This window comes from Sturnus vulgaris, chromosome 26 (genome assembly GCF_052056855.1).
Source record: "Sturnus vulgaris isolate bStuVul1 chromosome 26, bStuVul1.hap1, whole genome shotgun sequence".
NCBI classification, from domain to species: domain Eukaryota; kingdom Metazoa; phylum Chordata; class Aves; order Passeriformes; family Sturnidae; genus Sturnus; species Sturnus vulgaris.
The window spans coordinates 1,748,956-1,766,518 of NC_142268.1; the positions used below are offsets into that span (position 1 = coordinate 1,748,956).

Consider the following 17,563-nt stretch of genomic DNA (forward strand, 5'->3'; position numbering starts at 1 on the left):
ATCATTATAGAGAAAGCAGGGATGGTGGCAGGCAGGAAGAAAGCAGCTATTATTTTTATTTCTTTGCCTATGATGTGGTTGCAGACTTTCCTCATGTACCCCCATCTGCCCACATTGGGACCTTCATTTTATGGAAAGGGATGATATCCGAGCCTATGAAAGCAGGATAAGGAGAAGCATAGCAGTGAATTCACTTATGAAATATTGAAGCAATGAAATCCTCACTGGAACACATGAATGTCTAATGCCAGTTTCAATTAATTCTGGATTTTTCATTAAACCACTATTAAAAGCAAGAGGACAGCAGAAATAAGGGGAATTGAATTGAGCAGTATATTAAATACCTTAGTTTTGCTTGAGGATGCTTTATTATCTGTCCAAACCAATTATTTCACCAGCTCTTGATGGTTTGTGGGCTAAACAGAGGTATAGGGTAAAGTTCTAGATGGTCTTTCCTCAGAATTATCTTTATTTCTGTCCCCTATCCTGCACCTGTCTCTGGTATGTCATATCTGGAGGATAAGACATGGAGTTCTGGGAATCCATAATAAAGTGTTACTCTGGCATTATTTACAAATCAAATAAAAACTTGTTGACTTAAGCTTTTCCCCATATCGAGGGCAAACAAAAGACATGCAAATATTCAGAGACATTCATTAGGAAAGCCTGAAAAGCAATTTAAAACCCAGGTGGGCTTTGATTTTTTTATTTTTTTTATGGACTTAAGAAATAAAGCAACAGCATTTATAAAATGCCTCCTCTTCTGTTCTCAGAGCTTCCTTACTTCATTGACTAGAGCAAAAGAGAAACACCTGCCTAAATGAGGTGCTTTGTTAAGACTTCTCAAGATGGTTGAGATGATCTCAGGCCTTATAACTTCTTCTCATAATGACAGAATGGAGACATTCATTTCTTAGGCAGGTGGGGTTGTTTGTTTGACAGTGGCTGTTTTGCTGTTTGCTGTGCTGCTCTCCTTGAAAAGGGCAACAGAGAAGTGGGATGCTGCTCAATAAGAAAATAAAGGGTTCAATAAGGAAATAAAGGGTTCAATATAGAAATAAAGGTTTCTTGCTACCAGGAAATAAAGAAACCTTTCTTTCCTGGTAGCAATCATAAGCAAACAGAAACATCTGGGAGAAATCTGATCCTGATTCCCTTGGCAGAACCTGTAAGTCTTGGAGGAAATCACTCAGCAGTGCTGCTGTTTGAGCCTTTGCTATTCCCTGGAGGCCTCTGATCCCAGGACTTGTGGTCACCAGTGCTGAACACTAAGGATTTCCCTTTGATTTCTCTTTGGGGTGACTTTGGAAGCAGAGAGAGAGCAGGAGATGGAGCATGAGAGGCGACCACCCTGGTCAGGTTGACCAGACTTTACACCTGCAGTTCTACACCACTGGCTACCAAAGAGGGGCTTTTTGTCAGACTCCCAAAAAGACTCAATTCAGCTGCTGGGCACATTCTCAACCCCTCTCCTGCTCTATTTAAGATGCAGAGGGAAGGCTGCAGCATTGTGAACTCTGACACCCACACGAGGTGCTGGGGAAGGTTCATCCATGAAGTGAATGGCTGTGCAGGCTTAGCAGTGATACAGCAAGGTTAGAAATCTTCAGTCTACAGCTGGCACCTAATTCATCAGTGCCTCAGATATCTCAGGTGATGGGGCAGCTTAGAGCACTGGTATTTATATTTCTAAAGTACCAGAAGCCCCAACTAGAGCTGTACCACCACGTGCCAAGATGAGTGAGGCCTTCCTGCTTTACTCCTCCTGAGATGTGCTCGGTTATGAAATGACTGGGCTCACTTTATATGTCAAGTTACATCTACAGCAAATGAACAAAGAGCTAATAAATGATTAATAAATGCTTTGAGAAACGAGTAATTAAATGCAACAGCTTTTTAGAGTCCAATGGGTAAGCACAAAATATGTAAGCCCAAGTGATAACACTTTCTCCTGATACAACTTATCTGCAGCACACTGCTCACATCTGCAAGAGGGCTTAGGAACACTATTAACTTCCTGTGCACCAGGAAAAAAGAGCCCTTCTGTGATAGAGGAGCACTTCTCCTGGGGATTAAGACAAAATCCTCTTTGTTTAGACATTTTAAATCCAGAAAAGCTGGAAGGTGCTTACTTTAATGTCTATGGGAGGTATGAGCATCAAGCCATCCTTGTCTGGCATGGGGGAAAGTGCCAAGGTCTTCCTGCCCTGTTCTAAGCCACAGTCAGGAGCTCTCCAGCTGCTCTGCCAGTATAATAGATTTTTTTTTTAAAGATAGTACTGTCATTCTTTCTGTTATAAATGAAGATTTCGGCCACTAACACAGCTGAAATCACCAAGTAAAGCAGATCCTGCTGCAAGTATCCAAATCAGATTCCAAAAGGCCCTACAACTGCTCTGGCCAGCTGCCCAAAAAAATATTGCACTGCTGGGAGTTGGTGGATTGTTTGACATAGAATTGAACCTCAAATATGCTCCAGAAAAAAAAAAAAAAAAAGGTATTTATATTTTGTTTTGAAGGAGCAAACCTACCTGGGTTTGGAACACAAATGAACTTGCAAGTTTCCTAAGCAAAAGTTGGATGTGAGTTGGTGACATTTTCTGGTGGAAAAGGCAATGTGAAGGAAAAAAAACCTAGTAATGCACATGTTAAATGAACCAGTCAAGTGCAGACAATGGAAAAGCTGAAAAATTGATATGGAGGAAAGCATTTTGTGGTGGTAGCTATTTCTCACTGCAGTTCTTGATAACTTCCCAGATGGGAGATTCATGACCCTTAGAAGTCTGTATCCTTGGGGTTTGGCCTGAGGCAGCCCATGACTCACTCGCCTGGGAGGGTTGGCTGTAAGCTGAGAAATAAGCAAGACAACAAAATGGTGGTGGAAACAGCAAAACGAAAGACAAATGAGTTAACTGAGGGAAGAGCAAAAAAAAAAAAAAAAAAAAAAAAAAGCAAACCTGTGTGCACAAAGGAGGGCCTGGACAGAGAGAGCCAAGGCTTGTGCCACTGAGGACTCAGAGGAGCTGCCATCCCAGGCAGTCAGCTCCATTTCTTCCAGGAGAAACAAATTCAGGTGCCTCAGTCTTCAAAAGTGAAGATGGGCAGAAATAGAAGATTTAGGCTCTGTGAGCCATTCCAGCTGCAGCACCATCATTTTCCGGAGGCTCAAGGAAGAGAGAGAATCCGTGGATCTGCATTGCCATCTAATGGCAAGGGAGGGACTGGAGCATTGCCTGTGGCCCAGCAATGGGCTGGAACGGTAAAAAACAAGCAGGAGATGGCCCACAGGGATAGCCCTTTGCTCTAAATGCAAATCCTGCCTCTGCAGGTGAAAGGTCTCACCGGTGAAGACCAGTACAGAGAAAAGAAGGGCAGCCAAAATCTTCTGGTAGAGGCTTCCAATTCCTTCTTTTCTAGGATCCTCTCCATTCTGTATTAGCCAGAAATATTAGCACGCATTCAGGGTGGAATTTGCTTTCTTCTGCTGCACCCAATTCTGGCAGTGAGGCAGGCTTCCCAAGCAGATGTACACTTCAGGTGTTGAGTGAATTCTGCCATCCTATTCAAAACAGTGTAAAACTCATTATCTCAGGTGTTCAGAGATCCTGATGGGAAATGCAGGTAAGTGAGATTATAGAAGAAAAGAGGTAGATTTCCCTTGGATCTAGCCACAGGAAAAGCAGATCTACTGTTTTCATCACACTCAGCCCAGTACTTTGTGTTCATCCGTGGTCAGTAATAGATCCTTAATGAGGATTAATGATTTCAGGTTGGCACTGGCACACACACTGAGATGGGTAGAGGGAGAGTTCCCTGCAGGGAGAGCCCACAGAGCAAAAAATTCACTGAGATCTGAGGGTTTTATAGATCTTGTAATTTAAAAGGAAATGTCAGGAAGAGACAAGTTTGATGTTTGGTCTAGTGACACCTTTTTTATTGATACACAATATTATATAGTTTCTACAACAGAAAGTTTACAAGTTAATGGATTGTTAAGAGATACTTATGTTAGTAAAATGAAGGAATTTGGTACAGGATTGTAAACAGCTTCTTTCTTCTGCTCTGAATTGCTTCTAGCCTTGATACATGCAGCTTTGTGTATGAGGAGTTGAACTCAATCAGTGTGAAAGAGAGGAAGGATTTCTTTTACAACCGAAGCTTGGAGCAGAAAAGGAGCTGCAGGAGAAACTGGGGGATATAAAGTGTCAGTTTTTCACAGCTAGTGAAATGGGCCATGCTGTGGGTCTCAGCTAACTGCTGGATCACAAAAAAAAGGAGTAGGGATTGACAGCAGAGAAAATGTTGAGACCTGCCGACGTCAGGCCACAGGTCTGACCACCCCCAGTCTGTTCAGATGCCTGCTGTGACAAGCTTCCCATGCAGCCTGCTGCCAAAGGAATGAGCACACTCTCCAACAATCCAACTTCATTTCCTTCTGGTATCCTCTCATATTTACACACCAACCTTGCCAAGCTTTGCTCAGCCCAAACAATCAAAAGGAAAAACAATGGAACTCTTACAGCCTGTAAAGCACCTTCCTGCCTGCCTGCCTGAAACAAACAAACAAAAAGAAATGGTTTAGAGTGCTCTTCTTTCTCTCTTGGTTGCTCACTGTTTCCCAAGCTAATGAAAACCAGAGGCTGTGGGACTGACAGGATTATCATCACTGAATTCTCCAGGTGTTTCTCTCCAGTTCGTGAAGCAGGGAAGAGAAGAAGGGCATGTACCTGGTTGAAGGGCGACAGAGGGTAGAAAAATTATCTTCCTGCAGTTGAAACTGAAAGCAAAAAGAATCTCGTTTAGTGTTTGCTTCCCCAGCCCTGATTCTAAGCCTGCCCGAGCCTGTGGCAGGATGGGGGCTGGTGAGCTGCCTGGAAAAACACTTGTGCTTCTCTCAATCATAGAAATTATGAAGAGGCTGTGAGAGCAGCCACAGGAACGGCTCAAAATGCACACCTAATGGTACAAACAGCTATTGTCCCAAGGAGCAGCACACACAGCCTCAAATCAGCCTCCATTCCACAAGTTCCTACGTGTGTTGGGTAAAACAGGGCTAACACAGTCCTTCCCACTCCATTCCCTCCCCTTGTAGACTCCAAACTACACCCCAAAATTCGCTCCTCGGGGTCACAGAGCCTGTGGCACATCCACCGTGCAGGACCACCAGGTGAAACAGGTTTGAAGGCAGGATGGCAGCAGCAGCCTGATGGAAGCCCTGAAGGAGCCAGGAAATGCAGCCAGCTGGTTTGAACTGTGATAATTGATAAAAGATTGGTGTGTTGATCACAAAAGCATTGGGGTTTGTATAAACCAGAATACTGAGCTCTGAAGTGAAGCATGGACACTAGATAAAGGAAATTATATGATAAAATCATTCTGTTTAAAATCATCTTGTTATGGTATATTATGTTGTATGTTGTTACATGAGAATATGTTATGTTTTCCAGATAAGTTGTATCAGCCACCAGCTTGGAAAATCGGACTTCCCAAAAAAAAGCCCTTCCTGCCTTTGTCTGACCAATGCTGCCTATCCCAAAAACCAGACTCCCAAAACTTCTCTAGTGGTTATCTACAAGGCCCAGATGGCTATCTGTGACTGATTATCACCCAGAGGCTTTGTGTAAGGATGTTTATTCAACCACCACTGCTTATAACAACAAAAATGCTAAAATTATTGATTACAACGAGAACCCACAGTATAAAAAGAGGCTGCAAACCGAGGTTGGGTGGAGCGCGGAGTGGGCGGTGACCCCTCACGTTCCCCAGCGCGCTGCTCGCTCTTTCTATATCAAACAAAGCAATCTAAATTTTGCTGCACATCCAAACTTTTATCTCTCATTTATCACACTAACAACACAATACTTTAACCCGCTCCAGGCTGAGGCCCTGTGTGATTTTTATCTTGGGCCGGGCCGTGCCGCAGAGCACGCCGGGAGCCGCAGTCCCGGCCGCCGCCATCTTGGCTCCGCCTCAGCCCCGCCCCTGGGCGCTGGCGGCAGCCATGTTGGGGGGGGCCGTGACGGGGGAAGGCCGGCGCGGGCAGGCCTGGCTTCTCGTTAAATTAATTCGTTTTGATTTAAACAACAACAGCAAATCGTTGTCGTGTTTTAACGCCGGTTGGCTAGCGAGCACCTCGTAGCCACTCGCTCGCCCACAAGCGGGATCAGAGGGAATCAGAAGAGAACTCGTGGGTTGAAAGAAAGATAGTTTTGCAGGGAAAACAAAAGGTGTGCACACAAGCGAAGGAATACAGGGAATTAATTCACTGCTTCCTGTGGTCAGGAGTTGCACAGCTCCAGGAGAACAGGGCCCCATTCCTCCCATGGACATGGACATGGGAAGACAAATGCCATCACTCCAAAAGTTCCGTGTTTGCTCCTCTTCCTCCCCATTTATATCCCGAGTGTAATGTCAGATAGTCTGGAATATTCTGGCTATGTCCTCTCCCAATCTCTCAGGCACCCCCAGCCCCCTTCTCACCATGGTTCTGTAAGCTGCAGGAAAGGCCTCAGCAATAACAAAAACATCACTATATTCTCAACCCTATGTTCAGAACAAATTCAAAACAATTCAAAAGATGGTGCCCTGTACCAGCCACTATCCCAGCACAGGCATTGTGCTGGTGTTGGCTTCATGTTGTGACAATTGATAAAAGATTCGTGTTAATCACAAAAGCATTGGGGTTTGTATAAACCAGAATACTAAGCTCTGAAGTGAAGCATGGACACTAGATAATGTAAATTATATGATTAAATAATTCTGTTTAAAATCACCTTGTTATGGTATATTATGTTGTATTATGTTATATTAGAATATGTTTTTCAAATAAGTTGTATCAGCTACCAGCTTGCAAAATCAGACTTCCCAAAAATCCCTTCCTGCCTTTGTCTGATCAATGCTGCCTATCCCCAAAACCAGACTCCCAGAACTTCTCTGGTGGCTATCTACAAGGCCCAGATGGCAATCTGTGACTGATTATCACCCAAAGGCTTTGTGAATTTGTGTACAACGAGAACCCACAGTATAAGAAGAGGCTGCAAACCGAGGTGACCCCTCACCTTCCCCAGCTCTGCTTGCTCTGTCTATATCAAATAAAACAATCTAAATTTTGCTGCATATCGAGACTTTTGTCTCTCATTTATAACAACGTCCACTCTACCATCATGTTTAGCTCAATAAAGGGCAGATTTTTCCTTAGAAACGTCTCCCAGAGGCCTTTCAGTGTGGTGCCAGCTCAGCCCCAGAGGATGGGGAGGTTCTGGGTCCTGTGGCGAGTGTGGTGGTGCCCTGGTGGCACTTTGGGCAGAGGGGTCGTGCAGGGAGCTGGGCTGTGGCTGCCCTGGGAGGGAGCACGGCAGAACCCAGCAGGGCACGGACATGGTGTGGTCACCCAGCCCTGGGGAAACAAAGGCTGGGTATCAGGAGAAGGTTCTTCCCCCAGAGGGTGCCTGGGCACTGGATATATTCCCCAGAGAATGGTCATGGCCCCAAGGATGCCAGAGCTCCAAGAGGTTTGGGCAAGGCTCTCAGGCACAGGATGGAATTGGAGAGGTATCTGTGCAGAGACAGGAGTTGGACTTCCTGATCACTGTGGGACCATCTCAGTATATTCCACGGCTCTGTGCAGATGCCCAGGGTATAAAAGTCCAAAAGTGCTGCCAGGCTTCCCTGGAAAATGCTTTACATCGGGACATGAGAACACCAGAGCAGTCAGGACAAGGCTGTGTCAGACTGTGAGGCTCCCCAAGAGCATGTGAAAGGATGGAATGGTTTTGGGGATGTGTTTAACAGAGCTGCAAAAGGAAGCAGAGCTCATTCTGGGGCTGTTGGACACTCTGCTTGGTGTCCTCTGTCAGTGGAACTTCTCCCACTGCTCTCTTCCCTGACAGAATGAAGGTGACTCCTTCATACAGCAGAAGGAATAATTTACAGTGCTCATCAGACTCCAACTTTAGGTGTTGTTCATTTTCCCAAGTATTTAGTGAGGGATATTTCAAGGACAGGCACTCAAACTCACTGAGTTTGCCTTGAGCCTGAACTTGACATCTAAATTTGAGCTCTCTTATGCATTATACTATCACACATTATAGCTAGTTCCTTAACACCAGTGCTTATTTTTACAGCAAAAACCTCTGCTGTCTCATATCCTGTATCTTTTTACAACTTAAATTTAGCTACCTCTTAAGCACAGATTTTTTTTTTTTTTTTATGCATAGATTTATTTTGGAGTAACCTAAAGAGATCCTTCCCTTCATTAGCCTCATGCCATTATTCCAGGAAGGCAGGCCATCCCCGAAATCTGCTGTGTTGGTTAATTGCTCTGCACACACAAAGAGGAGCTAATCAGCTTTTCTTCAAGCATGTGTTCATATGTCAACACTTTTGCTTCTGTCAGAAGCTTAAAAATGGAAACAGTTTTCTCTTTAAGAAAACAGGACCCAAATAAGGAGATGGAGTGGTGAAGATTCCTGTAGTGAGTCTGTTCCAGCTCATTCCTTAGAAAGGCTGTGGATGGAACACCAGAGAAGAGGCCAATAGATCTGGGTTTTGTCCAGGGGGCTCTGGGTTTAAAGCTCTCTAAAACCACTTGTAGCTCATTTTCCCTGTGACTTGCCTGGGTACAACTTCATTCTCTGCCCTGCAGAGACAAGCTGTTAAAAATCTGAAATTTTACTCATCGGATTCTTTCAGTTGCCTGACAGATCCAGCCTGTCCTTGAGCAAAAATGGAAGCTATCAAGAAAAAGATGCAGATGTTGAAGTTAGACAAGGAGAATGCCATTGACAGAGCAGAGCAGGCTGAGACGGATAAGAAGGCAGCTGAGGACAAATGCAAGCAGGTAAGTGGAAATAAAATCATTGTGTGTGTGTGTGTGCTGTGGAAATAAGTGTAACAAAATACTGTGTGGAATGTTCTGATTCAGAAAGCAAAATAATTTCAAGTCAGTTTTCTGTTAATATTCTTTTGAAGATTTTTTTTTTTTTTTTTGCCTTTTTGTTATGCTTGTACAGTCAGGGCTAGAACTTCTCACCCATCTCAGTCTTTCCAAAATTAACATCATCCACAGATTATTAACAGTACTTTGTCCAAGTTTTCTCGAATCTTACATAAATGTCCTATATTTCTCATGCTTTGATTCCATGCAAAAGGTCTTTACATATTTAAAATCAAAGCTGTAAACTCTGACACCTGTAGGACTAGTGCTAATAGAGTTGGCTGTGTCTAAACATTAATTAAGCCTCTCCTTGAAGTGAATTAATAAAGTTCACTTCAAGTTCTTGGTGCAGAGAGTGCCCCATAGAGGTTCCAGCTGAGACTCAACAGGAGATATGTTCTCTTAATTTTTTTGTCAAGAATAATGGAAAATATCTTAATTTGAATGCTGTTCTTTTAACTGAATCCTAATGATAACATTTTCGTATTCTTTTGCTTTTCAATGTCTTTATTCTGGGTGTCTGTCTCCTATTTGAGCTTTAGTATTTCCAGAATGATCTTGAAGTGTTAGCTGACTACGTTCAAGTTTTTACAGCACTTTTTGTCAAAGTACCACATCTTTCCCTTTTACATTCTCTAAATTTGGCTGCTTCTACATCTTCCACACTGCTCTAATATGTTGTAAGCATTCATCTGCCCTAATATTTCTTCTTTTTTAAAAAAAGAAATCTTTGATCTTACTCCTCTTTTCTGAATTGTCTCAATTTTTGTCTCAAAAGCTTCTTTTTTAATGTGGGCACAGTACTCAAATAGTTACTTTAATATTCATACACAAAGCCAGCATCTGCTTCATGCTGCTCACTGTCTCTCTGTTAGAACATCCAAGCAAGGTTTGCAGTTCTCTCACACTATCTGGTTACTCTCTGCAAGATAACAACATTCCAGAATAAGCACACTTCCAAAAATGTCTTTAAAACCATCAGTGAAACTAAAATGAAGGAAGTACACCAAAGCACAAACTATTTTGATAGAGTAAATTTCTGTCAAGGTGGAGCCAAATGGATAAATCAGTGTGTCAACAGGCTGAGCTGTTTTGTGTTGCAAATGAAAGGATGAAGCAGATGGGTTTGCTGGCCCACCCTTATCAGCAGCAAGCCTTTGATAAGGTGAATTCCTCAGGGAGCATGAGACAGTTTGCCACTAAACAGTCTCCCAGCAGGTTATAAATAGCACCATTCTAGTGAACAATATGGATTTATATGGTATGGAGCAGTCTGAGCCTCATCGTTTGATTGAGGCATATTGTGTTGGGCCTCTGAGAATAACCCAGGGTGGAAGGGACCTCCCAAAGTCACGAGTCCCAACTATAGCAAGGCCAGCCCTGCTCCCTCCTACATCCACGGTATCTCATTTGGGTTGAAGTGTCCTGAAACACAAAGATCATTAAGGAAGGATCATTAAATTTTTTTCTGCTGTACAGGAATTGAATAGTTTCCTGAAAAGTCGCCAGGTAATAGTGTTAGAACAAACACTAAAAGGACATAATTTAAAACCATCTGTAATGCTATAAAACTGCTGCAGGGTGTTAAAAAAAAAAAAAAAAAAAAAAAAAGTGAGGTGAAAAAGGGCTTATACCAAGTTCTGTATTAAACCAGATCCTGTGTGTGTGTGGCAGCAGGCAACATTATTCAAGGATGAGATGTTTTTAATGATCCTTCCCTGGCAACTGCTACCAGTCAATCTCAGACTACTGTCACCAGCAGAACTTTGATCTGGTCTTTTGTGGCTCTTTGTATGCTATATTGGGTTAAAACAAGTAGTAAAGAGTGGTTTTATCGTATTAAACTGTAACTGATACTACATCAATATGCTCACTTTGGGGTTCTTTTCTCTTGAAAGGTAGAGGATGAGCTGGTAGCTCTGCAGAAGAAGTTGAAAGGAACTGAAGATGAGCTGGATAAATACTCAGAGGCTCTCAAAGATGCCCAAGAAAAACTGGAGCAGGCTGAGAAGAAGGCCACTGATGTAGGTATCCATGGCTAACACTTGCCTGTAACTCTGCTCTGTGTATGTTGTATGCACCTCACTGGTTGTATGCGTTTTTGGCGAGGGATAGAAAGGCGGGGGGGTTACGGTGCAGGGTTTTAATCTCCTCTCCCCTCTTCTAAACGGAGCGGGGCTGTTCTGCACCGAGACCGCGGTACACCCAGCTGCCCCCGGGAGCTGGCACCACTTGAGGCTCCCTGGTACCCGGAGGGCACCTGGTGGCACCCAGGGGGACCTCTCCCCCTCCCCGGAACCGATGGGAATTCTTTAGGAAAGGAGAAATCTCCTTTAGTAGAAATAAACAAAACGGTGACTTTTGAAGGGAAATGGGACGGCAGCAGAGCTATAGCATAAGGATGCCCTTTGGCTTCATCCCCGCGGCAGGGCAAAGGCCAGTGCGGGCTCCCCGCCACACCCCGGTGGCGGAGCGCGGGCAGGGGTGAAAACCTCGCCTTTGGGCCGGGACGGGGGCGCGGCGGGCGCGGCTACCGGGGGAACCGGGACCGCACCCCGAACGGGGCCGAACCCCGAACGGGACCGCACCCCGAGCGGGACCGAACCCCGAACGGTGCCGAGCGGGGCCGAACCCCGAACGGGGCCGAGCGGGGCCGAACCCCGAGCGGGGCCGAACCCCGAACGGGGCCGAGCGGGACCCCGAGCGGGGCCGAGCGGGGCCGAACCCCGAGCGGGGCCGAACCCCGAGCGGGGCCGAACCCCGAGCGGGGCCGAGCGGGACCCCGAGCGGGGCCGAGCGGGGCCGAACCCCGAGCGTGGCCGAACCCCGAGCGGGGGCCGAGCGGGGCCGAACCCCAAGCGGGGCCCGGTCCCGCCGTGCCGGCCCCGGTCCCAGCGCGACGTCACCACTCCACCTCCAGCCGCGTGACGTCACCGGGCCATTGAAAGGCGCGGGCCCGCCACGTGCAGCGCCTCCGCGCCCAGCCCGCCGAACGCGCCCATGGCCGCGCCGAGCTCCCTGGAAGCCGTCAAGAGGAAGATCCAGTGCCTGCAGCAACAGGCGGATGAGGCGGAGGATCGCGCCCAGGTCCTCCAGCGGGAGCTGGACCTGGAACGGGACCTGCGGGAGAAAGTGAGACCGCCCGGGCTGCCTGCTCGCCTCTCTCGGTCGCTCTCTCCCGGGCTGCTCCTTCCTTCCTGTCTCTGGCTCTCTCTCACTGGGGCGCGCCCGGCTCTTCCCCGCTGCGGGAGGGCGGCTTGGCCGCTGGCTGCCTCCATCCCTCGGCTGCCTCCATCCCTCGGCTGCCTCCATCCCTCGGCTGCCTCCATCCCTCGGCTGTCTCCATCCCTCGGCTGTCTCCATCCCCGCGCTGCTCCGCTGCGCTCCGCACTCACCGCCCGCGGGAGCCCCGGCGCTGCCGCAGCGTCCCGCGGGGGAACCGGGCCGCCCATCGCGCTTTGGGGCCCGTTCCTGCGGAAAAGGCGTTCGAGCACCGCTCGGCACCGGGGAGCGGTTGAGTGTTTAGTAGGAAATGGCTGTTTTAATTAGGGAAAAGCGCTGCATGACACGGAGCGGGGAGTTCCCGCCTCTCGGCGCCGCACCGCTGGCTTCAGCACAGCTGGGAAATGTCCGAACTGCTGAAAAAAAAAAAAACAAAAAACTTTCCGTCCTGGTTTTCACAGAGAAATGCGAATTCTCCGCTAGCGTGCGGCTCTCCCGGGGTTGGACAGCTGGTTTCACTTAAGATTTGTGTGCGATCAGCCTTCCCGGCATCTTCCTGCTATTTTATCACATGTCAGCGAGTTAGTTTTACCGTATAAGGACTTCGGGCTGCTGCTGGGAGAGGTGGAGCCAGGCTCACCCCAGATTCCCAGTGGCCCCGGCTCCATAGCTTTGGAATCTTGCTGAATTAAAACGGGATTTAAAAGTACCCTATGTAGTGGAAGGAGTTGGTGCCACAGAACAGATGCCAGTTTTGTACGTGATCGATGCTTTGTGTAGAAATCGGGAAGTTAAACACCGCACTGGGTAAAAAACAGATGAAATGTTGGATAATTTATGACTAGAGGAATCCTGGGTCAGCTTCCATTTGGATCAGCCACTGAACTCCTTTCCAAGATGGCTCAGAAGTGAATGGAAACCACTTCCTCCAGCTTAGGAGTGGTCAGTGACCAAATTTGCTAAGCTGCAGCAAAACACTTTTTTTTTTTTTTTTTAAGTGTTTTAACATAAAGCATAAAACAGTCGCCCCTCCAGGGTCTATATCCCGTAAAAGTATTTGGAAGACAAAAAAGTTAATCTTGTATATGGCAATCCTTCTCAGATCTGGGGACAATAAAGTGCAGAAGCCTGACAGTTATTAAAGCAGGGCTTTATTTTCCTTCAAAAACAAACAATTAAAGGAGCCGTATATTAATAAACATATTTATGGACACCAATTTGTCCATGTTGTCTGTATCGAGCATTTCTCCCAGCAATCTCTTCCATTTATTAACTAGTCTTTTTTTATACATTAATGGTCTTCCAATTACTGTGCAGTTTATTTCATAATATACAAACATATCTTACTAAGACATGCATCCTGCCTAATTCCTTTAAGTACTGCAGGAAGCAAAGTGACCTTATTTCAAGAATATATCTAATTTTGTCCCAAAAAAAGCCTGACTCTGCCATGCTGAGGCCACTGTCTGTGCCCAGCTGACCACATAGATTCGTCTGCAGGCTTGGGAGCCAGGACGGATCAGGAATGGGCTCAAACTTCACAGTGAGCTCTGGCAGGGTGTCACTGAAACCAAGGGCAGAGAAATCAACGGTAAAGGTTTTGGAACTAAGCCATCATGGAAACAGTTCATTTTTTAAGTTTGGATAGATGCAGCCCTGTGAAGTGCTCCAAAAATACCCCGATCCATTTGCAGTCCTGTAGAGTTCCTTTTTGTGCGGCAGGAATGATAAGTGCCATTAAAAAAAGAAAAGAACAAGCACACGCACTCCATACCTTGACATTCCTGAGATGCCACAGTTTAAGCAAACAAAAAAGCAGAGGCAGAAGGGCCCCTGAGCTCCCCTGCATGTCTCGGGGAGATGCTATTGCAGTTTGAAGGAAACTCGTTAGCTGGGAGCATTGCCAGCAGCAAGTGACCTGTGTAACCCCCGTTCTGGGCGGGTGTTTCACGCAGGCTGAAGGTGAGGTGGCAGCTCTGAACAGACGAATCCAGCTCGTGGAAGAGGAGTTGGATCGTGCCCAGGAACGACTGGCCACAGCCCTGCAGAAACTGGAGGAGGCTGAGAAAGCAGCAGATGAGAGTGAGAGGTACATTGTTTAAAAAAAATGAATATATATGAATAAAATATTCCTGGGTAATTTCGTATCTGCATGTGCTAATGTGGGCTGCAGGTCAGAGACTTGAAACTTTTTTACAAGTTTGATTGGGTAATTCCCTTAGCCTTGATGAACACGATGGTCGTAATGGGCCACTTTTGGGTTAGAAATACAAAATTCCAGTTTGTGACGTTGAGATACAAGTGCCAAAATGCTTCTTCATTAAACATGCTTTAACTTTTGCAGAGGAATGAAGGTTATTGAGAACAGAGCAATGAAAGATGAAGAGAAAATGGAAATTCAGGAAATGCAGTTGAAGGAGGCCAAGCACATTGCTGAAGAAGCTGACCGCAAGTATGAGGAGGTAAAAGGGAGAAGGAAATGGTGAAACCTACAGGAGAACCATGAACAATAATGTTACTCCTCAGTTTAGTCCCTCTGTCCAGTTGACACTGGGTGATGCTTCAACCATGGGACATTCCCAGCAAGGAGGAATTCTAATAGTGATTTGCAGCATCTTAGGTACTTAATGCTAAAAAGACTGCAAAATCTAACTAACTGGGGAGGGCTGTTACATCTGTGGGTGTATGCTTTCATCTGATTCCCTTATTCCAGAGGAAGCAGGAGCAGAGTACTGCTGGGTGCTTTTTGAAATCTGAAAGGATGGTGTCCCAGCCTGTGGCAGGGGATGGGACCAGATGGTTTTTGAGGTCCCTCCCAACCCGAGCCATGCTGTGATTCTCTGACAACAGCTGTTGTGTTTTTACAGGTTGCCCGTAAACTGGTTATTTTGGAGGGTGAACTGGAAAGAGCTGAGGAGCGTGCAGAGGTGTCTGAAGTGTGAGTAACTTTTTAGAATACACAAAAGATCAAGACTACATTTCATTAAAAAATTTCCTGGTGGGCAGGCATGTAGTTAGTACTTGTAGAAAAGTTTGTTTGTATGGATATACCCAGTTTTCTTCTTTCAGACTTAATTACTTCCTCCCTTGTGTTTTTTAGACTCTTCCAAATCATAACAGGAGGACTAGTAATTCATACTTCTGTTTTCCCCTTACAGTAAATGTAGTGACCTTGAAGAGGAGTTAAAGAACGTCACAAACAACCTGAAATCTTTGGAAGCTCAATCTGAAAAGGTTGGTTCTTTCAGTAAACTAAAGGATATGAGCAAAGCCAAAACTTGTAAATAGAATTCACAGAAATAAACCAGAAATACAAAGCAAATGAGAGGTTTTACCTGCCTGCTTGTGGATACCACTGGATCAGTTCTGCCCAAACAAGCCTGAAAGTCTGGGGGAGAGGAGAAAAGCACAGGAATGGTGTTTGCAGCTTTTGTAAAAGGAAGAATGCTTATAAATAGGTCACAGTTTCTTAAGCATTTCTTACTGTTGCTACATCTTCCTTTAAAGAGTGTTTATTGTTTTCACAGTACTCGGAAAAAGAAGATAAATATGAAGAAGAAATCAAGATTCTCTCCGACAAGCTGAAAGAAGTAAGTTTGGCCATCCCCAAATTGTCTTTGGACTTAATCTTTCTAGCAGTATCCAATGATGCCATTTCAACTTTTTTAGGCTGAAACTCGTGCGGAATTTGCCGAGAGAACTGTTGCCAAACTGGAAAAGTCTATTGACGACCTGGAAGGTATGGAATGAGTCAAGTTCCTTTAAACATCATCAGTTTCAAATCAGAGAACAAATTCCAGGAGTGGGTGGTGGATTTTATTGGGAAAGAACAGCAACTCTCCTCAGGCATATTGGTACAGGGGTGTGATGTGTCCACTGGGCACCTGCCCTGTGTGGTGGAAGTTCTCCTGAAAAAGATTTTCTTTCATAAAGTTGGTAACAATGGCCTGATTTTAGCCAACTTACAGATAGAGGGACTCAAGGGCTCATGATCCCCTCCCTACTTAATCTGCTTACTGGAAAATAATTGTGAGATTACAAAAAGACAAAAAGTTCACATAGGTGAAACTTCTGACTAGGCAGCTTTTTGGATGTTTTGCTTTCCTTTTGATACTCAACTACACCTCTGTTTTCTTCTTTTGTTTTCCTGCCCAACTCCTTTGGCTGCTGTTGCCTTTTGCCTGTCTCCATCCTCCTCCTGTGGCCTCTTCTCTTCCCTGCATTTCTTGCTGGCCTATTCCTGCTGCCCTCGGGACTGACAGATGAGCTCTACGCTCAGAAGCTGAAGTACAAAGCCATCAGTGAGGAGCTCGACCATGCCCTCAACGACATGACTTCTTTGTGACCTGCCCCTGTGTGGGGAAGCAGGGGGCTCCCAGTCACTGTGTTTTCTCAAGCTTTTCTCGCCTGTAATCCCTGTCACTTCTGTGTCACTTCCACAAGCAACCCTTCCACTTCTGTGGGAACTCAGCTCAATAAAACATGATACCTCTACCTTTCAACCTTCGGGGTTCACTTCTGTATAAATCACCTCAAATGCACTGGTGATCACATCGAAAACACATTCAGCTCCTCATGTGGGGTTGGGCAAGACACAGTCAGGATGGGGCAGGACCTGGCTCTGGCAAACACTCAAATTCAGGTGTTCCCAAGGTGTCAGCAAAAAGCTTTAACTGGGCTCAGTATCTACTTGTGCTCCACCAGCCTGGTTAAAAACCTCTCAGTCCAAGGAAAACCCAGCAGGATGTGTCCTATAAATGACACATTTCATGAGACATGTCCAAAAACCTCCCTTAAGGACAGAAATTACAAAAAGCTGGCCCCGTTTTGATGATATAGCTATAAAGGCGTCTTAAATATGAAGGTAAGTTACCCAAGGTCTTATTTAAAGAGAAAAGGCTGTAAAATAATGTGATTTAAATCTTGTGGTTTTCTTCTTTCTCACCAGAAAAACTTGCTCAAGCCAAGGAGGAGAACTTGGGCTTGCACCAGACACTGGACCAGACGCTAAATGAACTGAACTGTATATGAGAGGTGCAGAGCTGACAGCAGCCAACAGCAACCAGCCCTGTCCCTGCATCGCCCCTCTCTCCTTTCTCTCTCTGTATCCTGGAAAAGCCAATTAAGTTATGACCAGCACAGCCACACGACGGGCTCTGGGCAGCCCCCGGGAGCCCCGACCCTGCCGGGGCTGCTGCGTGGCCCGTGCCTGGCTGTTCCTCACGGTTCCTTAGTCCTTCCATATAAAACCCCAGTAGAAGCCGCACCCGAGCGGTGGCGCCGCCTCCCCGGGCACCTGTCCCTGCCGTTTCATATTAAACAATTTCTCACAGTCCCGAGGCCTCTCCGCGGCTTTTTGTAGCGCTGCTGCTCGGCGGCGTGACGTCACAGTGCTGGCAGTGACGT

General features: G+C 46.0%; 1 protein-coding gene across 4 annotated transcripts; it reads left to right on the forward strand.

Moving 5' to 3' along the window:
* Window positions 1-8,548: 8,548 nt before the first annotated feature.
* TPM4 (tropomyosin 4) lies at window positions 8,549-17,492 on the forward strand. Of its 4 annotated transcripts, none has more exons than XM_014882993.2 (9): window positions 8,549-8,839; window positions 10,834-10,959; window positions 14,113-14,246; window positions 14,502-14,619; window positions 15,025-15,095; window positions 15,316-15,391; window positions 15,685-15,747; window positions 15,827-15,896; window positions 17,106-17,492. In XM_014882993.2, exons 1-9 carry the CDS (start codon window positions 8,726-8,728, stop codon window positions 17,186-17,188), a joined length of 855 nt encoding a protein of 284 aa, XP_014738479.1. In that variant the 5' UTR covers window positions 8,549-8,725; the 3' UTR covers window positions 17,189-17,492. The 4 variants fall into 4 exon arrangements, with proteins under 4 accessions (XP_014738479.1, XP_088035109.1, XP_088035110.1 ...); XM_088178983.1 differs by having other exon boundaries at window positions 8,554-8,839; window positions 16,420-17,492; XM_088178984.1 differs by lacking the exons at window positions 8,549-8,839; window positions 10,834-10,959 and adding an exon at window positions 11,862-12,067.
* The last annotated feature ends 71 nt before the right edge of the window (window positions 17,493-17,563 follow it).